Source organism: Equus quagga, chromosome 15 (assembly GCF_021613505.1).
Source record: "Equus quagga isolate Etosha38 chromosome 15, UCLA_HA_Equagga_1.0, whole genome shotgun sequence".
NCBI classification, from domain to species: Eukaryota; Metazoa; Chordata; class Mammalia; order Perissodactyla; family Equidae; genus Equus; species Equus quagga.
Window position 1 is genome coordinate 44687461 of NC_060281.1, and position 25078 is coordinate 44712538.

A 25078-nucleotide genomic window follows, 5' to 3' on the forward strand; every position below is an offset into this window, starting at 1 on the left:
GCATTTCGACAAAAAGAATTAAATTTTGTACATTTTAAATAGAATCACATTTTATTCCTAATCCCTTAGATAATTATTATCAATGGAACAAAAATTATGTGAAAATCTTGATTATAATAATATAGTTAGTGATTTCACTAAAATGAGCAAGAAAAATAAATGTTAAGGAATAAATATAATGATTTATGAATTACAGATTTTTTTTTACACATCTAAACATGATTGCACCATCAACAGAATATCCAGACAGGTACAATACTAATTAAAATCAGACCTCATTAATATTTTGCAAAACCATGGCTTTGCATGCTTAAAAAATTTTGTTATGGGGGCCAGCCTGGTGGCATAGTGGTTAAGTTCGTGTGCTCTGCTTCTGTAGCCTGGGGTTTGCTGGTTCAAATCCCGAGCATAGACCTACAAACTTCTCATCAAACCATGCAGTAACAGTGTCCCACATACAAAGTAGAGGAAGATTGGCACAGATGTTAGCTCAGGGTCAACCTTCCTCACCAAAAAAAAAGGTTTGTTATGAAGGAGTATTTGTCAAGGTAGAAAGATAAGATATGTATATTTACGAATGTACAAAGAGAGAGCAAGAGACTGAGCTTACCTTGTGATTATGAAGGCAACTTACTCTGACCTGGGGCTCTGTACTTTATTTTCTGAAACACAAATCTCTTTTTACAGAGAAGTGCTCATAACTTATTTTGGAATTTTTCACCCTCTGTAGTCTTGGCCAAAGTCTAGAGTTACCTCTGGCTCATCCTTTGCAGAGGGTCCAGGCACCCAGCCTATGCAGGTCCACAAGTTGCCTGAGGGCTTGCTGTTGGATGGGGCCATTCCCTAGCACAGGCTGCCCTACCTGGCTGAGCTGGATTAAATTGGTGTCTAGTGGGTGGGGCAGACCCTAGGCTAACAGGCAGGGAAAGAACTCCAATGGCATCTGCCAGTGTCTATGTCAGCATGCCTGTACTAGGTCACAATAATGGCTGCTGTCAATGTCTCAGTCCTTGGAGAGGTCTCACCTCTCACCAAGATGCACCCAGAGCCTATCAGGTGAGTCTGTTTTCATCAAAGGACTGTTTACCTTTCTTTCTGGTGATTTTAGGTTGCTTTCTGAAACAGGAGAATTTGTGCATGGGCCCTTTAAGAGCCAGCTTTTTCCCCCTTATGTCTGACAGCTTTTCTGGGGGTATTCCCCATTATTGTTAGTAACCAGTGACACCAGATATTATGAGACTCGTCTTGTTTGTTCTGAGTCCAAAGGATGCTTATAGCAATAATACTCCGCTGCTCAGGTCTCCCACTCCTCCAGAGAAGTCTGCAAACCTTAGGATTACTCCCAGCTGGCCGTTAAGAGCTGCAGCTTGCAAAGGTGGCTTTTTTTCTCTCCAGAGAGAAATTTTTGCCTCTTCCACCTCAGTCAGGACTGTCCCTTGTTGTGGGGGTTCTTTTTATCCAGTTTTTAGTTCTCTCTCAAGGGTAATTGTTCCCAGAGAAGTTGTAAGTTGGTTGTGTCCAACATTGTGTATCAGGTAAAAAGAATTGATGTTGATAGGCCTTTAGTGTGAGGTTTTATGTTTATCTGGCTAGGAGTTAGGCTGTGTGTATAGTTTGCTGTAGATGTGGTGTCAGTGGCTAAAATTTTCTCTTTGTTTTTTTCTTTCCTGCTGTCTTTGAGTTTTCCTTGAGACTCCCTTTTTAAACAGAGTCTGAGGCTTGCAGGTCTTTCCATTGTAGTCCCCTATTATTATACACAGTCCTATTGATGTGGTGGTGAGGTGTGGGAGAGGGAAAGCATTCCACAATCCTGTGATTAGATCTCAGTATTTTAATACCTCTGAGATGTGACCTTCACAAAAGTCTCAGGGTTTTTTCCTGCCTCTTAGATGGGACAGGAAGGCTAGAAGTGGCTGGAATTGGGCATTTCCTTTCCCCTACATCACTTAGGTTCAGTCAAAATCCACATTGGTTAGACTCTCGTAAAATAGTTTTCCTTGAGGGCAAGACTTTGTCAAGGAGAACAAAATGCTTTGGGCATATTTCAAAGTAGCTATTTTCCCCTCCCCCTGCCAGAAGCACGAAGGAAATTTCTCAGATATTCATGCTGAGAACCTGGGGGGCTCCTGAAGGAAAAACTCGTGAAAGTCCAAGGGTTCCTTCTAAGGCTGGGTCCTCAGGATACTTGACTCTCGAGCTAGTCCACACTCAGGCCCCAACAATTAGTCAATTACCTTTTAGGTTTTCATCCCAGTTGCTAGTTCCAGTGGCCATTTCTGCTCCAGCAGGTGAGCTATGATTTCCTATGTTCACCTGTCTCTCCAGTTTTCAGAGTAGTGGATTATCCAGGTCCTCAATTCTCTGATGCATCTAAGGAGAGGTGTTGATTTTCACATTGTTCAGCTGTTTTTTTCTTGTGAGGACAGCAGTGGCAACTTCCATACTCTTTACATGCTGGGCCAGAAATCACCCAGCACCTCTTTTTGTACAACCATGAGCTAAAATCAATTTTTGCTTCTTAAAAATTGTTGAACAAAATCAAAAGAGGAATGTTATTGCATGACTAGTGAAAATTACATGAATGTCAAATTTTAGAAGCCAGAATTAAGCTTTATGGGAACACAGCCATGGCTTGTTTATTTACATACTCCTTATGATTGCTTTTGTGCTACAGGGGCAATTTGAGTAGTTTTGACAGAGATCTTAAGGCCCACAATGCCTAAAATATTTATTATCTGGCTCTTTACAGAAAACAAATTTCCAATCCATGTTCCCTATCTCTTAATATTTCTTTATATTTTCCATTTCCTTTTCTTTCTGTGCTACATTCTGGATAATTTTGTCAGATGTACTTTCCAGTTTATTATGATATCTTTAGCTGTTATCTAATCTGCTGATTTAGTCATCTTTTGTTCTTCAACAATTATATTTTTAACTTCTAACATTTTATTTTATTCTTTTTGTCACTCGCTCATTTTTCTGATACCATCTTTTACTCCTTTAAGCACTTCATACATATTCATTTTATATTCTGTATCTGATAATTTCACTATTTGAACCCTTTGAGGTCTAAATATGATGTTTGTTGCTTCTGCTCCTAATGCTGGTTGTTTCTGTATGTACTTGATGCTCTTTGATTGTGAGCTCATATTTCGTAGATCTAGTCTGTGGTCCTCTGTTAAAGGATGCCTTGTCTGGAGAGCATTTTGCTCTGCTGAAAGCCAGAGAGAGGAGTGCGATCTGGAGCACTAGAGCCTTCTTGCAATTTCTTTGGCTTAATCTAGGAGTCTTAAGTTCAGTACTTCAATCTTTCCCTGTTGGCCCAAGACTTGTTTTCTTAACTCTAGCTACAATATTGGCAACAAAATTGACAGCTGTCCTTAGGTATATCTGTCTTTCCCATCTGCATGCTCCTCAATCTTTCTTTTCAGCTCAGTTTTCTTTTTTATTACTCTGGCCCTTGGGAATTTCCTGTAATCTCAGCAACATGATAAAATTATTTTTTATGTGCGCAATCTAGATGTTTTGTTACAAGAAGATGTCCTGGCTACCTAGTCCTCCATATTGCTGGAGTAGCGGTCCTATCCAATTCTTTCTTCTGCACTTACAACTAATTTTGGCACCCACTTGCTGGTTTATCCACTTCCCAGGGCTAGGTAAGGGAATTATTTCTTTTCTACACTTTCTACCTTCTCCTTTCCTTCGTTATACATCCCTATACCTTTCCTTGTCTTTATCACCCACTTTATTCCGTTAATAGATACACAAACTCTGAGTAAATGGTGATGGTACCTTTTCTTTGACTAAAGGAACACCTGTTATCTGGTTTCTTGGCAAGGACAAAACTTAGCTTGGGGCTCTTTTTAAGCACCTTGGGTCTCATTCTGTCTCTTCCCATTTCTAAGGACACATGACCTCCATTTCCATCCTTAACCCATTTAAACATGATCTCTTTGTTGACATGGTTTAATTTTTATTCACTGATGTCATTATTTCAGGTCTATTCTGTGGAATTGCAGTGTCCTTTCTTGTTCCTTGGCTCTCCAGGGTATGGCTTAAAGCTAAATGCTTTTCTTCCTCTGTTTACATCATTGCCCACATATTTTTCTGTCATTTTTTAGATTGATTAGTTACTTCTGTAGCTGTTGTCATCAGTTACAAATGGCTTTAGATGAAGAGACGAAGAACATGAAAATACTTTGTAAACTGTAAAGCTAGGTAGAATGCTAAAGACTATTCAGGATGAGATACTCAGGATAATTTAGCCTGCAGCTAAGACAAATGCCCCGACTTTGGTTATGCAGAAAAACAGTCTTAAAGGCTTTGGAAGCTGAAAGAGGTTTGTACAGGAAGAGAAGTCTGTGCCTTTCAAAGGGGAAGTGGAACATCCTATTTAGAAGCTGCTGCCAATTTGATTCTTCCTCTATTTAAATAGAGCAAATCCGTTTTTACCAAAGACAGAGGACAGAAGAATCACGGAGAAGTCCTCCAGATTTATACTTCCAATGGTTTCCATCTCTCTCAATTTGTTATTGTGTACGTAGGCATAGAGGCACAGAGGATAATGATTGCATGCGCCCATGAAACGTGATGTGGAAGAGTAGAAGGAATTACAGTGCTAATGGACAATATGGACAGGGACCTTCAAGAAGCTTATGTTAATTCAAAATGATGAATTACCCATGACAGCCAGGCTATGGTTAAAGGGCTAAAACCGGGAAGAGGCGGGTTTCTGATGCACATGTCTGAGCAAGGGAACTAGGAGACCTTATGGATATAGAAGAAAGAGCATTAGACTAGGATTCTGGAGACTGTTTTCTTGAGCTAAAAAAAAATTGATCACTGAATTGTCACATGATGGTTGCCTTCCAACTCAAATTCTGTGACTCTATCCTCATTACCAGTTGACAAAGCTTTGTCTGAGTTGAAAAACGAGGCCTTGATTAACATTTTTGGTTTGTTTGTTTATCCTAATTCCCTGGGTTTTAATTCCCACGTTTTTGTGTTCCTGACTCGTGTGCAGTCAGCCACTAAAATTAATGCAGGAAAGAGAAAATACATACATCCTCTATTTCCCCTAGGAAATAACTCTACCTGTTCTGTTATATGGTAAATACCCAAGTCCTAAAACATCCCAACAGAAACAACGCTGGAGTTTCCAGCGTTGTTTCTGGGACACATCCCTGACAACAGGGGATTTCATCCATTTTGTTTCCCACAGCACTTCCCAGACGCTCTTGCATAAGGAATTCCAGAACTTTTTGATAGTACTCTTTTCACATACACAAAAAGCCTAAAAGTAGTTTCTAGTGTTATAAACATTTCAGAATATTTTAATAAATCATTCTGTTTGCCTTTCAGGCTGCAAGTCTCAGATTTAAGGGCACAATGAAAAACTTGTTCTTTGCATTCTATGGATCACCGCAACTTCCTGCTATGAATATTGCTTCTTTTAACTTCTGATTGACTCCTGGCTGATTAATTCTAAGCAGCCAGTGCAGGAATTCTCAGTAATATCCCAATGCATGACCTACTACGTAATCGTGTCATTTTCCTTCATGATATCAGGGTTGTAGTCTAGATCCAGATTCAGGCTCCCCGGCTCCCTAGATCCTAGAAAATGAATCTGTTGGTTTATTCACGTTTGAATTGTGCCTACCTGGGCAATCTTCTGCAAGCACTCCTGCATCCAGATGCACAGGTCCCTAAACCACCCCAGATCAGAATGTCTCCTGCTCTCTACAGCTCTCCAGTAGCAAGGCTACACCCTCCCTTCATTTCCATTTCTGCCTCTAACCATCTGTCCTTCCAAGTCTTCCAAGGATGGCTTCAGAAAGAAAAGTCAGGTTTTCAAGATCTGGCCCTCAGTATTTACTTATCTTAGCTAAAGCTTGTTTCTCCCCTGACTAGACTGCAAGCTTCCTTTTGCTGACAGGAATACGCCTTTTTCTATTTGGATTGCAGCATCCAGAACAGTGCCTGGCACATAGTAATCACTTTAGGCTTATTCAGAGTGACTGAATGAGTAAATGAACAACTATTTCTCTTAATGGGCATTGAATGGGTGAACACAATTAACTTTTCTATAATGGTTTCATTTTCTATCTCTTAACATGGCTGAGACTGATTTCTAAATTCTCCCCAGGGAAGAATGAGCCTATTTCTAAGACAACACTCAGGTAAGTTTCTGAATTATAAAACATCTATGCACCCTAGTCATATATTCACCTTTTTAAAAGATGCAGCCCTATGTGATTGATTCAAATTTATCTTGTCTACATTTTTCAACTGCTTTTGTGTACAGGTAAGTCTTGTTTTATTTGCTAGCGCCCACTATCCCCCACCTTCAGTAGTCAACCTGGAAGAAGGAATACATCTTTGTGTCATTTTGTTCAGCTTTGATCACTGGCTTGACTATAGAATACCTGCTGAGCAAATGTGCAGATCCCTAGATAGGAGAGAAGCTATGTTGGATGACAGTAATCAGATGCCCAAACTCTGGGTAAACAGGACTCTAGGCAGAACTAACGAGGAAATGCAAAAATGTGGAAAAAACAAAAAAGTCCAGTACAAGGTACAAAATGAAGCAGATGAGAGCATGGTGAAAGAGACTTTGAGCTCATTATCTCACTGTGTTGCCTTTGGACTCTTTTTTTTTTTTTTTTTTTTAACCATTCTTAAACCTCAGACTCCTCAACTATGAAACAGGAAAAATTTGTTCAAATATGTATTAGTTTATTATGTGCCAGGCACTATTCTAGGAACTGGGGACAAAATAGTGAACAATACAAAGTACTTCTTCTCACTGAGCTTACATTCTAGAAGGGCAGTGAGACAGCATATATATTAGCTAGTGATGTACGCTTTGAGAAAAACATAGGGCACTCATGTAAAAAACTTAAAATAGTACCTGGCATTCCAATAGGCAAAAGGTGGAAACAAACCAAATGTCTATCAACTGATGAATGGAGAAACAGAAGGTGGTATATCTACACAATGGAATATTATTCAGGCATAAAAAAGAGTGAAGTATTAATATATGCCACAATGTGGATGTACCTTGAGGACATTATGCTAAGTGAAAAAAGGCAGACACAAAATGTCCCATACTGTATGATTCCGTTTATAGGAGATATCCAGAATAGCCAAATTCATAGGGACAGAAAGGAGGTTAGTGGTTGCCAGGGGCTAGGAGTAGTGGGGGATAGGGAATAACTGCTTAATGGGTATGGGATTTCCTTTTGGGATGATGAAAATGTTCTGGAACTAGGTGGTGCTGACCTTTGCACAACATTGTGAATATATTGAATGCCACTAATGATAAATTTTATGTTATGTGTACTTTAACACATTAAAAAAAATAGTACCTGGCATAATATAAGTATTCAAGAAAACTTACACAGTCATGTGTCACTAATGTTGGGGACAGATTCCGAGAAATAGGTCGTTAGGTGAATTCATCATCGTGTGGACATCCTAGAGTGTACTCATAGAAACCTAGATGGTATAGCCTAAGACATACCTAGGCTATATGGTACTAATCCTATGGGATCACGGTCATATATGCATTATGCTGTTGACTGAAATGTCATTATGCAGTGCATGACTGTTCATTGTGTTTTATAACAAAACAAACAAAAATATCTCTCAAGAAATTTCTAGGTGAATAATTACATAAATTTTTAACCACTGGGATGCTATGCAGGCTTTGAAGAAAGTGAGCATGGCCTATGAGTACATAGTACATGCATGGAAAGATGTCCAAGATGCACTTAGTGAAAAAAAAGCCAAAGATCAGCATATACTAGGCATGATTTCTGTTAAAATACATATGCATACGCATACACGTTTATACGTGCCTAGAAAACAACGGGACTGGAAGGACAGATAAGAAGAGCGACAACAGTGGTTGCCTCTCTGGAGTGAAGAGCCTGGGGGGCCAGGGAATGTTTCTTTTTTGTGCTTTTTACTCTTGTGTGTTGGTTGTGTGTGTGTGTGTACAACATACATTTTGAAGTTTTTAGATCATGAACTCAGAGTTAAGAGTGTGACATTGCAGTCAAAAAAATTCTAATGTGCTCATAGGTGGCATTATAAGAAATACAGAATCTAGAACAAGGGAGGTAGTGACCAATTTTGAGAGATAAAATTTATTGGCTTCATACTCTTTATGAGGATAAAACAGCTTGTCACTTTCTCAGTGTAAAAGTCTTTCTTCAACCCCCGTGAGTGGTTTCTGCAGGTTGTCAGAGATGCGGTAAGTTCTTTTGCTTCCCAGAGTGGTGAGCACACCACAGGCACTCAACGAACATTTGCTCAATGTTCCTCAAGTCCCAAATAAATGGTAAGGCATAGGATATTTGGAGCTTTTGTTCAACTTCCCCCTTAGCTCGTTAAAGCATGTCTTTATTTTTATTCACTTATTTAAGTCGCTTTCTTTTTTATTGAGGTAACATCGTTTTATAACATATAAATTTCAGTTGTACATCATTATATTTCTCTTTCCGTGGACTATATTATGTTCACCACCCAAAGACTAATTACGATCCGTCACGGTACACATGTGCCCTGTCACCCCTTTTGCCCTCCTCCCTTCCCCTTTCCCCTCTGGTAACCCCAATCTAATCTCTGTCTCTGTGTGTTTGTTTGTTGTTGTTTCTATCTCCCACTTATGAGTGAGATCATATGGTATTTGATTTTCTCTGTCTGACTTATTTTGCTTAGCATAAGCAGTGTCTTTAAAAATGAAATTAATATAGGAGCATAAGACAATAGTAAGAAAACCCATCCACAAGTCTGAACTCTTAAAAAAAAAATCATTTTATTGATCCTTTACCATACAAAATTTATTCAAATTACACCCATTTGAAGTGGTAAGATCACAGCTAGGGAACAGGTTACCCTGTAACAAATCTATTTACAAAATCCATCATAAAAGCTTTTTTTTTTTTACATTATATTACATATTTTCTTTTTTTTGAACTAGCATACAACACAAAGCTAAACTGATTAGTAGTTTGCCTACTCCCAATTTCGGGAGAAATACTTCCTTTTGACAAAATCACGTACCCCATAGGAAAAGAAATTCCCACAATCTGATAATTGCCACCCGACTCACTCTGCAAGACATCTTCCTTCAAATCCTTCCTCTCATACACACGAGTTGTCATGCACACACTGAGTTCTTAACTTTCTTTTTCCTGAAAGCTAAAGCTTTAAATACTGCAATTTTATTTACAGATCTACACTTAACAACAAAAATGAAAACAAGAACCACAACAGAAAACAAAAACAAAATAACACTCTTAAAAAATTACAAACCAGCTAGAAAATATTCTGGCAGTGTTTACAAATTAATTGCTATCTTTGTACAAAATTGCTAGATAATGAAAACGTGAGTAGACTACATATCAACTTAAATAAAAAGATCGCTATGCACAAATCTGTACACATAAACACACACCTAACACTGTTTGACAGCTCATGTGTTGCCCTTTATACATTTTATTTTCTAAGGCTCACGCAGTCATAATTCGCACACTTGTAACTTTTAGCCATTTCATGTGTGAGCTTTAATAGCAGCAACTCAATGGTACCAGGAAACCTGCATACTTAGTACTTAAAGTAACACAAATACTGTAGTACTAACCCACTTTGTGTGCCAGATACTATGTCAAAAAGAAAATGACTAATGCAAACAGAATACAGTATGGACATCTAATTAATGTACGCCAGTTAAGCCTATTAACTGGAAAAAATGTTATGCATGAAGGAACTTTTAAGACTTATTAGTATTCCTTTCATTTTTAAAACAATAAATACGGCATTACATTACGTAAAGGTTTAACGAGAAATTCAACAAAACACACAACAACCTAGCCAGGTGAGCTCAGTCTTGAGACTTTGGAAAAAATCAGCTTTGTGCAGCTGGCAGAGAATTACACAAAGCTGGAAGCAGAGGCAGCTAACCAGATGAGATAAATATGGGAAATGGGGAAAAGCTTGGCATAAATGGTTTCCCATACAGGAAAAAACCCCACAGTGCATTTCCAGTAGGCACTTGACACAAAGCTCCCCATCCCTCCCCCGCCCCAATGCTTCATCTTGGACCACATGGATATTTTGTACCAAGTCCAGTGTGTGTGAGGGGAGGAGGCTGGGGTTGGAGGCCGAAGAAGAAAAAGGAGGATAATCTGCACCTTTGTTTTTCTTCCCAAACATACACCCATGCATACCTACATAAAGAGTTTAAAGTGCTGGTGTCATTTGTTTTGACCCCACCACCACTTTGCATATTGTGGAAATCTACCTAGAGTAAACTGGCTGGGGCTTCTGTGGTTTTTCGTTTTCTTTTGTATTTTTCCTAAGGGATATTTTCAATTCAATTAAACACACGAATCGAGTGCCTACTATGTGCCCACCACTGTGTCAGGCACATAGCATTTCAATTTAACTGTTCGTTTTGAGGTTTGTTTTTTTCTATGACTCCCTCATTCCCGCAGTCTTTAGCATCCAAGGAATGGATTTGAGGTACTATGCCACATTCCCAGCGGGAGATGACCCTCTCCCCTGGCCAATGGGAAGGCCATTCTTGGACATAACTGGTAGGATTTGCAGCTGACACGAAGCCTCTAACTTGGGACATCATTCCTGAAGAGTAAAACAGGAGATGCCTGGCATTCTATCGCTTCACTGTCTGAATCTCAACTACCCTTGGTCCAAATTACTCCTTCACAGAGGAAGGGGAACGGTTCTGGCCAGGGCTATGGCAGCCCCCAACACAGTGGGAGCTCCCGTTCTCACCAGCTTAAGTAAATGCCACAGATAGAATGCCACTCACACAACAACGGGGATGTCTTTCTCTCTAGAGGCCTCTCCATCTGACCCCATCCTGAGAAGTGGTCTCCCTGAGTGCAGTGTAAGAGAGCCCTTTCCCCGGTCACGGGGGCCGGAAGCCCAAGGACGGAGGGATCCACGCCTGCTGCTCCTTGGGACTGCTATGTCATCTGACCTGGTTCTCTTTCAAATGGGCCACCCATGTCAGCGAGCTTCAGAATCGACTCGCTCCAAGCTCCCCCTGCCAGGAAAGGAAGCAAGATGGGGCAATGCTTCTTGCAGAGGCTGTTCACCTTAGATCACACACGTTTAGATGGTCTGATCAGTAGAGGTTCTCTACCTCTGCTTAAATAATTTGAACTAGCAAAAATGGCTTCAAAGTAAACAATTAAATTGAAATGGTGATGGGTGCCACAGGAATGCTTCGATGGCGGCTAAAAAAATGAAAAGTCTGAAACAATCCACAAATCCTAAGTAGGCATTTGCTACAAATCAACTTTAAACTTACAAATACGTTGGGGACGGGGAGTGGGAGTGGTTTATGGAGACAGGAAAATCCACAACAGCTTAGAGTGGCAGATCTCTATTTATCTGCAACAAATATTTCAAAACAGGTTCTTCATCCGAAAGGCTGTGGAGGTCCTCACGACCCCCTAGTGGGACACACGGTCCATAGCTTAAACTGAATTATGACAGTAATTTAAATATTCCTAAGAAGAGCTGAAGAAATCCATTTCATACTTTCGCATGACTTCAAGTTTACAGTTCCTGCAGTTCCATTCCATATTAGCAGACCCCAAAGACATGCATTCTGCGGAGAAGGCACGGCTTGAAATGCTATTAAGGAAGATTGCTGTTTTCGAGTGGGCCAGGTGGCCAGACCCCATTCTACAGCCCATCCGTCAGGCACAGCAAGCCAATCCACGAGGGAGGGAGGAAAAGGACGGGTGAGAGACACCTGATTGCACATTTTCTCACTTGCTGACTCATCCAGGAGATTTTGGAGCCTGGGGCAAAGCAGGGCTTTCCCAAGGGAGCCCACAACTGTGCGTTTAGACAATTTTTTTTTTTTAATTCATTAAAATGTCAGCTTTGTTCTGAAGTTTGTAGTTTACTTCATGATACTATCTTGGAGGAAGAAGGTAGGAAGGGACAACACTGCATGACAGATGTTCTGGTTCCATAATAAAAAAATATTGGTTTATAAGGGGAGTTCACACAAAGCATAATCAACTACACATAAAGTCTTCCACCAGTGGGAGCTTTTCCAAATCATAAGCATCAAAGAGATCGCTGATGCCTTCTTCTTCCCCAAGGCTGAGCAGATAGTCTTCTTGGAGCAGGGGAGGCAGTAAGTTCACAAATGGTCCTTCTAGGTTGGAAGGAATTTGGTCCTCAGTCTGCTGTAAAAGGTTGGCTGGGGAGGCCAGAGGAGAAAGGTTTGCCATAGAAATCGAGCAATCACTATGTCCTGAGTTGGTTGAAGCCAAGTCTGAAGGGAGAAAATTGGTGGAAACAAAAACATAAATTGGGAAAAAATCAAATTAGTTATTCTGGAAGAATGGACATGTTGCTGTTATAAATTTGCCTACGTTCCACTAACGACAGTAAGATGACATTATGATATAGATCACCTCTTATGCTAAAGGGCACTAAAGAGTGACTGGTCCACTTTTCTTTGTTCTAGTCTACTTACTCTTTTCTTTCTTTTTTTTTTTAACATGAGGAAGATTAGCCCTGAGCTACCATCCATGCCAATCTTCCTCTATTTTATATGTGGGTCGCTGCCACAGCATGGCTGATGAGTGGTGTAGGTCTGCTCCGGGGATCTGAACCTGTGAACCCAGGCTACCGAACTTAACCACTAGGCCACAGGCTGGCCCTACTCATCTTTTAAAATACCTACTGTTAGCAAACAAGAATACAAATTGCTTCAAAGATTAGAGGCTACAAGTTCAAAAACTTCTCTCTGATATCAATTAGTCATCGTTTAAAGAAAAACAAAGCAAAACAAAACATACACACTGAAAAGCTGGTTCCCTAGTAGAAAAGCACTAATTTTAGCCTCTTCTGAATGACCTTGTTAAAGACACCTCTAAAAATACAAATAATAAGACATACCCACTTCGAATTTCTATGGTGAAAAAAAAATGGGCTTTAGTTTTATCATTTGAGGTGCTGTATGCTTTTGCTTGGTGCTAAATAAGACCTATTCACTGAAATCACTTCTATTCTTGCTGCTATACTGGGAAACAGTAGGGGAAAAAAATTAAATACATACCCCCAATCTGCAACTAAAAAAAAACAAAAAAAAGGCCTGCAAAGAGCTTCCTCTGCTATAGGGACAGTGGCGGGAGGAGATTTATTTTCCTGGGGTTTTCTTCCCCTATCTTCACACGTTGAGGGGAAGAATTAAGATAAAACTTTTGTGACAAGAGCCTTTTCTCTCCAGACTTTTTTCATTTTCCTCTCTAATGATTTCTGCAGCATCATTCAAAGCTGTGTGGTCAAGTGCAGCTAATGATTCAACCAGACAGCTCACAGCTTCGCTCCTCACCTCAACCGGTTTTCCAAAACACTGTAAGGAAATGGTTTCTGCCAATAGCAAAGGCCGGAAGGGACTCCATTAGTGGGCGGAGGAGTCATTTGCCCAAGATCATTATTTTGTTCCGTAAACTAGTCAGAATGCCTTTTTAAAAAATGTTACCTTAATAACAATAATAACAGAAGCTTTTGTTTCTCGCCTAGACTTGCGGTTCCGATACAAGGTCCTTCTAGTCATCTTCATTTTTAACATAGTTTCCAAGTGACAAAAGTGGAATTTTTACCTTTGGAAGAGGGTTTAGGGATATTCCCATTGTGGTCTTGGTTGTTTGTTTTCATTGGACTGTGTGTTTCAGTCTCTTCTGGACACAAATAAACCTCAATGGGTCCTTGGGTACTTGCCAAATGTATTTGTAGGCTCTGCGAACAGAACAAGTGAGAGAAGTTCAGACTGAAAGTTCCTTTAGGAATGGAAGCTACAGTAGTCTCCAGCTAAAAATGGAAAGGAAGGATAATTTTCATTGTTCATTTTGCTTCTTCACTGGTAGGCCACCTCTATCAATGACTGTCATCCTCTAGAGCAGGAGGTCAGCAAACTACAGCCTAAGGGTCAAATCCAGTCCAAACTGTCTTTGTAAATAAAGTGTTATTGGCACCGAGTGACACCCATTCCCACTGCTAATGAATTGCCTCTGGTTATTTATTTTTTTTATGCTATAAGGGCAGAGTTGTATAGGTGAGTAGTCCTAACAGACCATATGGCTCACAAAGCCAAAAATATTTACTGTCTAGGCCCTTTAAAGAAAAAGTTTGCTGACCCCTGCCCTGGAAAAGGTGAATTGTGTTCTTTAAATATATTCCTTTTATGCAAACTATTAAAAAGTCCATGAAGTGTTCCGAATACAGTATTTCCATGTTATTATTCCTTTATGGTAGGGCTTTTTTCATGTCTAACTTTATTAACCATTGGATGAACAGTATTCTTAAGTGCTAGGAACTGAGTTTAATGAGAGAATGCAGCACACTAATATTTAAAATTCCTCTCATCTAGGTCATAGAGTTATTATGATCATTTAAGGTGAGAACTCTATCCCAGATGGGAGATTGCAAATTTCACTCTTATTTTATTTTCTACGCATTTTCTTTTTACTACGTTTCTTCACTGTATAGTCTAGGCCTATATTGCCAAAGTGTATCTGAAACCAATCACGAAAATATGCTCTCCATTTTCTTACAACATTCTAGTCTATCAATTAACCCAAAGTCTCATTTGATTTCTTAAAAATAAACATATTATAAATAATACATTCTTAAAATGTGCTAAGATAGATTACAGAGATTAAAATATTTATATCTCTGTTCATGGGGGAAGACCAAAGCCACAGTAATCAACATAAAATTCCCTAGTGGTTCAAACCAACCAGAACAACCAGATAACAAATTATGAAAAAGAGTCCAAGAGGGACAGGGTACCATATACCACTTTGAGTTGAATGCCCAGCTATGTTAAAATTAGACTTTTTGGACATCCAATGCATATCGTACTCTTGAAATGTTTTTAGTTAGCGTTAAGTAAAATAGATGGAAAAGAACAATCAAGGTTTTAGGAGGATACAGACTTTAACCATGAGTTAATGATTCTTTAACCTCAGACATTCCAAAAAGATTTCTGCAGGTGAACAAAGATGTTATCTCCTTACCTCTATTGGGTCAGGCACTTCAAGTCTTGTTTCTGGAGGGGCTTTCACAACTATAACAGTTTGGTCTTTAAGGCCACTAATTTTTCGAATATCTTGATATGTAACATAAGCTAACGTAACGAGTGTTAAGGAAACCTTCCAACTGATTGCCTCAGATGTAACCACTATGAAGATGACAAAATAGAAGCACAGAAAAATTTTACAGTACTGTGTGACTTATAAGAATAAATCTCTCTCTTCTTCTAGATCTCTAAATATTTGGGATGTTCCATGAATCTTTCCTCTGGTTGATGTCCTAAGCAACAAGAGACATGTACAGCTCTTTCTTGCCCATTTCTAAAAAGTCCATGGCTATTTAAAATATTAAAATAAACATAGAAACAGAATAGTTAAAATAAACCATTAAAGAAAACCAAAACCCAATTTGGTCAGGGATTTTCAAACCAGGTTTCTCAGGAGCACAAGTATTCTATGAACTCCAGTGAAGCGTTCTATCACTCAAATTGAATGATGGCAGATCCCAATTTACAGAAAAAATTAAAGCTCTGTTAATCATAATTTCTTGGAAACTCCAGTAACATGCTACTTGACTATTAGCAAGTGTCAGCAACTACCCAAATGAGAATGAGCAGCAAATAGATATTATTAGTGAAAGAACTCAGAATACTTCTCAGGCAGACAGCTTGTTTTCTTAAGTGTGCTTGGGCTGGTTGTGATTATCTATTGCCTACTGATAAGAGTGTCATTATTTCTGTTAGAAAAGTTATCCTATGTATGACATTATTAACTATCAATATTTCAATGTTCACAAAGAGGAAAGCACCTTCCAGATGCTCTGCAACCTGAATGAATTTGAGAAACGCTCATTTAGGAAAAGAGAGTAAAAGAATATTTCAGTACTCTTGGCAGTTATTTCTGAGCACTGAAGAATTCTTTTAAATGCGCTGGCAGCCCAACCTAAGAGGATATCATGAAAGAATATGGTACTTATTAAGTTATATTATATCTACTGTTATATGTATATATACATATATAAATGTTAACATAAATGTATATATGTTATATATACACACACTCTTATATGTAACAGTATTCATACAAGCTTGCCTAAAAGAGAATAGATCACATAGCTTTTTTATATAAGGGACATGGAGTAACATAACTAATGTAAAATGTCTTTAGCCAGTTGCTTTTTTATATCAACCCACAAAAAATGCCTAGGATAAAATGGCAAATCACAACTCAATGAAGGCATTTCTGCATAGCAGAGTCTGTGATTTAACGTATTTACCACAGAAATAGGGCTTAGAGAGGCTAGAGGAAATGATGTCCCTTAGAATAGTAGCTTTTTATTAGAAATTGAAGGAAGCTATGAACCTACTCTTTGGGAAAAAGCACATTCACCCAAAATCTGCATATACATTTAGGGGCATATATCAGATTATCTTCTTTATTCTTTAAGTCTCAATAGTTCAGACAACAGCTAATTCAGTGTTGAGCTTGACAGGACAGCTCATGCAGGATTCTGGGTTTCAAGTCACCATTTATGTCATCAAGGAAGCCAACTGGTGCCTTTATAGAAGATTTGACAGTTCTGAATTTTTACTGAGAACACTGGGGAAACTGATAACCAGGTACTTACCCCACAGTCTGCTGTCAAAAAGCTACGTGGCAAGAACTTATTAAAATAAAACTCATCTACAATTACTCAACATGCTGCAGGAAGGAAAATTTCAACACATTTGTGAACAAGCTGTACCAAATTCGCAACTGAATGGTGAATTGAAATAAACTGTGCAAACACATTCTTTAATCTTACAAACTCAAAAGTGCTTCCATTGTGGCTCCCCCTTGAACTTGCTTCTTGGGTTAGCAGCCCCCTGCAAGGAAGCTTTCTTTTCTGCAACAAAGGCCTCAGAGAAAGCTAATGTAGGTGACAATGCTGTAAGCTACACGTTCTGGAAAGCTGCCGGTCTTGTGTAACGACCACATCTCCTCCTCGATGGGGCTCCCAACTAAACAATGAATGAAACAGCCTGACCAGAGCTATTCTTGTTTCTTCCCTGTAAACCCACTCTGGCCATCAATGGGGGCTCAAATCATCACACCTCTTCTCCACCTCACTAATCATCAGCTGACAAGGTTAATCCTTTGGTCAACAGGAAATGAACAATCGTAGTTTCAAAACCTGCCTGATTCGAAAATAAATGTCCCCAAAACCTCCAAAGGAAAGCCCAGAGATGAGACACTAGAAGAAACTGGGCAGGACACATTTTATTTTCTGCTTTACAAAGGTAAATGTGGAATAATCAGAAGATTGGAACTAAAATTAGAGATAGGATGACTTAAAATATGGGTTTTGTCTTCTCCTAATAATTGAAAATATTGAAAAGTCTTCTTGTCAACATGTCTCCGCTTTTGTCTGAAGTGAGATGATGAACAGTAACTTTTCCTGAGATGGTCAACAGACTCTCAGCCTGCTTAGAACAAGAATTGGCTGTTTATATTTTTATTTCTAAGGACTAATGTTTGTAGATGAACGGATAAATTAAGATTTCTCAGGCCGTAGGGTGCTTCTGAAATCAGTTTTTGTTGTTATGAATCAGCATAACGCACTTTGAAAGTTACAGAATTATTCTTCTATACTCTCAATTCCTTCAACTATAGCTCAGACAGATTCAACAAATTCCAATTGCTCCAATATCTGATGAAAAGAAAACAGAATGTGAGAACCCCAATAGTGACAGCTAACACCCACCAAAAATCTGGGAAGCCAAAGATGAATCTGCTGAATGTTGTCATTAATATTAATACTGACACATTACGTATCTTATAATAGTGTTGCCTTACGCTGGAGTGTATCCATATGTCCCAATTGCACATGAATAAATGCTTTAACAAACAGTTCCCACCTGGCTATGAAAGTAGATACGATAGGATCCAGTACGTGACTATCTTTCCATAAATACTGACTTCTAAGAAAAAGATAAGTGGTTTAGACACACACACACATACTTGCATGAAACCAGAGTAAAATTCTCCCTTGTGCCTAAAAGTCAGATTGTTAACACTGGAAATAGTCTAGAAGGCACTAACCCCCAGTGAACAGGTGGCACAAAGGATATCTTTGATTCTCTGAATCCTCGGTTAACAGTTTGAGGTCCAGGGTGCAGCTTTGGATCAGTTCATCTAATTTCTTCTCCTCCTGACTGAGCTCGGTCACTTCCTTTGACAGGCCTTGACACTGGGCCAGCATGCCCCCATCCTCAGACAGACTGCAGCCCCTAGAAACCCAAACACAGACTCTTTACGGCTCCTTGACAGGCCAAAGCGGGGAAGGTGAAAGAGAGGGCAGGGAGAAACGGTCCTTTGGGTAAGTGTCCCCTCTTGATAGAGGAGGTCACACTGCTTGTTAGCCAAGTGTTAAAATTAGAACGTTTATACATAGTTTTTCATAGTACAGCCCTTCAGTTTTCACACCAGAGAAATTAAGTGAAAAAACACTGCTATTTTCAGGTTTCTTTCCTCCAGAGGAAGGCTGGAATTCAAAGGGCACAAGGAGGCAGTTCCGCCCCGCCACATGCCTCCCAGGGGGGAAAAGAAAGAAAGAAAGGGGGGAAGAAAGGATGGAAAGACATAGAAAAATAGAAAAATTTGCAAGAAAAGATAGAATGGTTCAAAATTCAACAAAACGTCATCCAAAAAGCACAAAAGACCTAGATAATTTCTGAGGGCCTTATACCAACAACTAAAAAGGGAAAGGAAGTTGAGGAAACAGATAGATGTGCTGGATGCAAGAACAAAGACCAGTACTCAACAGGTTTCTCTAAACCACAGGCCAAAATGGGTCACTGAATTATCACAAAATTCCAAAAAACTACAAAAAAGTTACCTGTTCATCTTATCATGTTTGAAGTAGTATTTTTTCAAAGCCACCCCATAACATTTATTCCTTCCAATAATGCTTAAATAGTTCCTTCTAAAATACTGGCTGTTCCGGTACTCTGTCTGTAATTCCCAAATGACGTTATCATACATTTAATTGTACATGTGGGTGGATAGGTGACAAGTGTTACCATCCCCACTTTCTAGAAGGAACAGAGGCATTTAAGTCTTGCCTTGATTAACACAGAAAGCTAATCTGCTATGAGAACCATGGGCAAAGACACTTGGTGATTGTACATATACACAGATGTGTTACTAGACAGCCATAGTTAATTTCTAAATTCCTATTAGAGACAAGCCAAAGACACGTGTAAGCGTGTATTAGATTACACACATGCGTACACACATGGACATCACAGAACAGATGAACAGCATTCTACTTTACATCTGTAGGGCCCTATTTAATCCCAGGATCCCCTTGCTTGAGGCTCATTGAATATAAACCCTTTCATCTCTGACAGTATCTAAACAGAAGCCTTCTTTGTAAACAGACTTTAAACTTTCGGCTAAAGAGTTGAGGAGGGAAGAGAGAAGGAAGGAGAAGAGAAGAGTGGGAGAGAGAAAATGAAGTGCGGGCATGAATGTGAAAGTTGGGACTGGGAGAAACCCCGATGCAGCCTGAAAGGACCCATCAGAGCCAGGGAATGGGGGCGGCGGGGTGAGGGGGGGGGCGACTTATACTCACATCCACTGCACGTTGTTTTTAGACTTCTTCTTAATGAGGTGGATGCCTTCCAGTACATTGGTGATGTCATAAATCCTTCTCTTCTGCACTTTCAGCACCTCTGCTGCCTTGTTCAAATCCAAGACCCCATCAGGTGACTGGCTCAGTAGCTGAATGAACTTCTTGGTGAGCAGACCAAGTGATGTATCATACCGTGTTTTTTCTGAGGGAGATTTTGGAGCTTAAAGAAAAACAAAAACCGAACGGGTGGGGGATAGGGGGAAAGGTAAAGAAATGAAGGGTTTCTTTGCAGTTAAGCAAGCCCTCTTTCCCACTGCAGCCCAGGTATTAGTATCAGAAGCAAAGCTGCTGTTGCTGTTGTTTCTGGTAAGTGATAGAAAGCTACGAAACCGATTTATCAGAAAAGGAAGGGACAGGAAAAATTCCTGTTTGACGAAAGCATTTTACTGTGAATTTCTCAGTAGTGTCTACTTTGGCTTACCCTACTCCCTGGGTCTAGTGAAGTATCTCACTCATAGTTGGTGCTCAAAAATATCTGTTGAATGAATGAAAAAGTGCTGTAGCTTCGTGGGATCAGCACCCGTGGAGCCTAACCTGATGGGGCCAGACTACAAATCTCTCCAGCATTTCATGACAGGGGCTCAGATGGACTCAACTGGCCCTTTAGACTCCAGTGTCTGTGTGTGTATATAACTCGTTCACTGAGTTTTCAAATAATGCTTCATTTGGATAAAGAATACCTAGAAAGTCTTTCAATCAAATCTCCCCATCCCTCTTGAACGAAACGGCCTTATTTAACATTGCATTTATTCTCTTAAAGTTGCACAGGTCAAGGGTTTAATTGAGCATTACACATAATTTGTGGATTGCCTAATTTGTAAACTACAGAAAAGGAGAGAACAAAGTCTAATTTAGCCTTTACATTAAATGCCAAAGACATAAAGGACTATTTAGCTATTTCCAACCTATTTTTCTCTCTCTCCCAAAAGAAACAATGATTGTATTCTATGGAAAGGGAAATTGCAATCAAGCTGCAATTGATTGGTCTCAATCAGTTCTCACGCTGCCATATGCTGAGCTGGAGGCTGAGGCTGGCGCAGACATCACTGACTCTGGCACAGCTCATCTACGCCCAGTTAGCCTTAATCTCTGAAGTAATGTCCATTAAGGAAAGTTAACGTTAAATTTATTCTAGAACGGTGCTGAAGAGCTTGCATTCTGAGTTGAAACATGAAACTGCACCCATTTAAAGAGGCCTCCCTTTAAGTCAGTGTTCAGTGCTGGAATGACTCTGGAAACCTTTCACTGGGTGTCTGCAGACACTGTGTGTATCTTTTGGCTAGGCACAGAAAGAAATGAAAAAGAACAAAACAAGCCAAAATTATTCACACCTTGGCATCCTTTCAGCCACAAGCTTTGAAAGTTGGGAAGCCCACACCAAAGAGAGTCAGAGAAGAAAGAATCCTTACTTTTTGGACTATCTGGACTTCGTAGTGCAGCTCTTCCTTTGCCCTTGGGGGTTTTTAAACCATCTGAGAGGTACTGATGACCGCTTTCTCCTAGCTCCAGCCTTCGCTTTGCCTGTAGTAAGAAAGCACAGTTGTTTGTCAGAGGTCTTATGGACAATCACAAGGGGCAAGGCTGTTTGTGATTGGGCCCCTGCCAGCTCTCACCACCCCTGCCCCGCCTCACTCAGGATCTTGTCATTCCCTACAGCCAGGGTTCTGGCTCTGGGGCCTGGGCTGTCACGCAAACTCTCTCTTCACCTGCAATCATTATCTGCCTACACTCAGATGAGCAAATCCAACAATTCTTTAGGATTAGTTTCAGGAGTCACTTTGTTCATTTATTCGTTGGTTCAACATATGTGCCAGGCATGGGCCTAGATACTAAGAATCCAGTAGACATCATGGAACTTAAACCCACTTTTCCCCAGCAAAGCTTTGCTGCCTATCTCCATCTCTGACCTGGGTCGGACTGCCTGCCTTGTGCTCCCTAAACACTGTGTTTATGTGCATGCTAACACTTATTGGATAGAAGAGTTATTTTACTTATCTGTTCCTCATTTCCTTTAAGGCAGGGACTGTGTCCCATTTATCTTTGTATACCTAGGGCTTGGCGCAAAGCCTGGGTGTCTGTAGGTGTTCAATCACCCTCTCTCCGTATATATTCAATGAAGGAAAGAGTGATTGAACAGTAATGCAACTAGTCACAGACTACAAATGGTCATTCATCGGAATAACAAATATTGCAAACATTCAATCTTGGGCTTCAACTAGTATTACTTTCTCCATTTTGCCGTTAGACCTGGCAAATGAGAAGTCTTCATCTAAGTTTTTGATTTAATTTAATTTCACTTTACAAGTATCCCCTTAGTGTCTTCTGTGCACCAGGCACTGGGCTTAGGGAACAGAGGTAAGCGAGCTGGATAAGAGTCCCTGCCTTCCTAGTGCTTACAGTCCAAGAGAGAAGACAGACAATTAAATAAGTAATCGCTGAGGACCCGCTGTATGGGTGTGACAGGTGTTCAGACAGAAGGGGCACCAACTAGACACCCACATGGCACTGTGTATTTAGGCTCATTTTAGGGTAGATTATTCTGAGGAGATTCACAATTTCAAAATAACTCCCCACAATATAGAAACAGAATTAATAACTTATCAACTGATGATAGATATCCAGCTTCTCTATGGAAAGTTATCAGCTAAACTTCTGCTCCCTAGAGTGGCCACTAGCCACATGTGACTCATCCAAATTGACATGTGCCAGAAGCATAAAATATACACTGGATTTCAGGAACTTGGCACAAAAAAGGGTAAAATGCCTTATTAATAATTTTTATATAGATTATATTAAAATAATATTTTGGCCTTATAAAATAATATTAAATAAGCTAGTCTTAAAATTATTATTTCACCTGTTTCCTTTTACATATATATTTTTTACCATGTGGCTTGTATTTGTGCCATACATTATCTTTCTATCGGGCAGCGTGGAGCTAAACCTCACTCTAAAGGCCGGGGAGTGACAATTAGCAAATTTATCTTCTTAACTTGATTTTCCCCTCTCCGATATTCTGTCAAATCCTTGTGTGGGCCTGTTGTTTTGGTTGGCCCAGCAAATATTGCCTCTTCACCGGGCAAAAGCTTCCTGACCGCTCGTTGGGGAGCACCCCTTCCCTCTCACAGCCTAAGTGCATTTGTGCACACAGGTGACCCAGGTCTGGCTGCTGATCACTGTGTTCCCTCCTCCCCCTCCTCCACAGTGACTGTCGGGGTGTCACATGACCAAAGCTGGGTGAACAAAGGCCAACTCCAGGAATTTTTCTGGAACTCATGGCAAGAAGAGGCTGTGTCTTCCCAGGAAGGTTGATAAGCTGGTAGCTGGAAGCCACTTGAGAATGGAGCCTCCACAGGGGAAAGCAGAGTGGAGAAATGGAGAGAAAGGGGTCTGAGGCCATCCATCAAAACTCTGGATCAGGGCATACACTGAGAGCAACAGTTGGTCTTCCCCAGACTTTTCAGTTACATTAGCCAATAAAATCTCCTTTTTGTGCTTAAAGCTTAAAGCACTTTGAGTTGGGAACCTGAAAGTCTGGTGTTGCAAGTGTCAGCCTGTGGAATTGGCTGAGTCAAGATGGGCTGTGGTGCAATGGGGAGCTGGCGAGGCTTGTTAAAGAGTGACAGAGTGTGTTGGCCACTTCTTGTGGTCTTCAGGAAATTATTACTGATAGAGACCAGCTTTATCTAAGGCTTACCTAAAAGCAGAGAAGAAGAAAACAGCTTAGTTATGGAGGCTTTTTTCTCTCGGTAGAAAGCAATCCAAGAAGATATAAAGCTGTATTCTCTGCCCATGCTAAAGTCCACAGAAGGAAGGCAAAATGGGGAAAGGGTTTGGGACCCAGAACTCTTGGGCCCCTAAGGCTGTATTCTCCTTGAACCCTCACAATAAAGAACAATCCACTGGCCAGCTGCCTGGGCATGTTAGTTTTGCCTCCCAATGCCAGGCTATTGTTTCAAATTGCTTTGAGGCAAAGGCCTATAGAAGCAGAAAGCTGTAGGCTGGGGAAACTCCAGAGGTGTGTTGCTAAGAAACTGGGATCTAACTTCAAGGACCAGGACTAGTCAGGATATGTGACTGGTTACCAAGCACTAAACCACAGAGCTGACCAAATCTAAATACTATGTAGAAAATCTACTGAATTTTAAAGGCACTTCTGTCAGAGAATCCCTAAGTCCAGAAAGCAAAGGCCTATGATATCTCAGTCTCTAAGGGAATCAATCGCTATGCTTATAAATTTATACCAAAAAGAAATGAGCTGTGAAAGAAGGGCAGCCCCAGAAAATCCTCCCAGAGGGTAGATAGTGGGGAGGCCATATTGGCTCCATCAGGTCTCCAAGTGCCTGCTATTCCTGTTGAGAAGGACATGACGTGCCACGAGAGGTGACCACTGTGTGCCGTTTCCCCTTTTCCAGATGGATGTTTCTGCTGGGTTATCTTGTGATCTTTCCTCCACTGTTTAGTGAACGGAGGCTGAACTAGACTTGAGAAGACCACACAGCACCTGCAGGTCCTAGATCTGAGGATGGGCACGATAACTGGACTGTCTTTTGGGGAAGGGCTAAAAACTTTGATTATGATAGAGCAGCATCACTTTACTGGTTACCGTAGCGAATTCAAGCACACATGCTTGGTAAACAAACAAAAAGCCAGATGGGAAGATTTAAACAGTGCAGGTAGTCTCTGCCTACAGCCCTTTGCCCTGGGCTGAGCACAAACGCAGAAGAAAATCTCCTCTCTTGGTCATCTCAATTTTTGTTTGCTCTTAGTGTGAATGTCTTGCTGAACTGAGAGCTATTCTGTTTATAAGCAGATCTTTATATTACATGGCCCCCACCAGTAAAGTAACTAATCTATCTGGTGCTCAGCAGAAGGCCCGGCCATGTGGTCCTAAGCAGGAGTAAAGCCTGGACATGAGACATGCTATGAAGATCACCTACGAGGCATCTTCCTGAGGTATTATCAAGGGTAGTTTTACTAGAAACGAAGTATGTGCTAACTTAGATCCTCAGCCCCAGCTAACACGCCATGCCTCTGTAATGAAGCACTCTCACGCATGTCTGAAAACGTATATACGAAAAGAACAGGAATAACTGGCAGGCAGCCAAGCAGTGGGCTGTGGGGAACATCTATCGTTTCTGCCTGCCTGGCATTTGTCATCCCTATTTTTTCCTTTGCAGCAGGAACTTCTCCGCAGTTCTTAGTTCAGGTGGTTTCTTTGTCCAATCCTGAAAACAAAAGGCATGACATTGCTCAACATCTTAGGCTGACCCTTCCCATCAAGGTGACAGAGGTGAGTTCCGTAATC

General features: G+C 40.3%; 1 protein-coding gene across 1 annotated transcript in view; it reads right to left on the reverse strand.

Moving 5' to 3' along the window:
* Positions 1-8799: 8799 nt before the first annotated feature.
* Positions 8800-25078, reverse strand: part of E2F3 (E2F transcription factor 3) — a 72771-nt gene continuing 56492 nt past the window's right edge. The window contains exons 2-7 of the mRNA XM_046641309.1: positions 21180-21291; positions 19711-19912; positions 18206-18364; positions 15081-15195; positions 13665-13800; positions 8800-12328 (exon numbers count right to left, since the gene is read on the reverse strand). Of these exons, the coding sequence (XP_046497265.1) occupies positions 12066-12328; positions 13665-13800; positions 15081-15195; positions 18206-18364; positions 19711-19912; positions 21180-21291 (987 nt within the window). The 3' untranslated portion in view covers positions 8800-12065. The remainder of the gene's footprint in view (positions 12329-13664; positions 13801-15080; positions 15196-18205; positions 18365-19710; positions 19913-21179; positions 21292-25078) is intronic.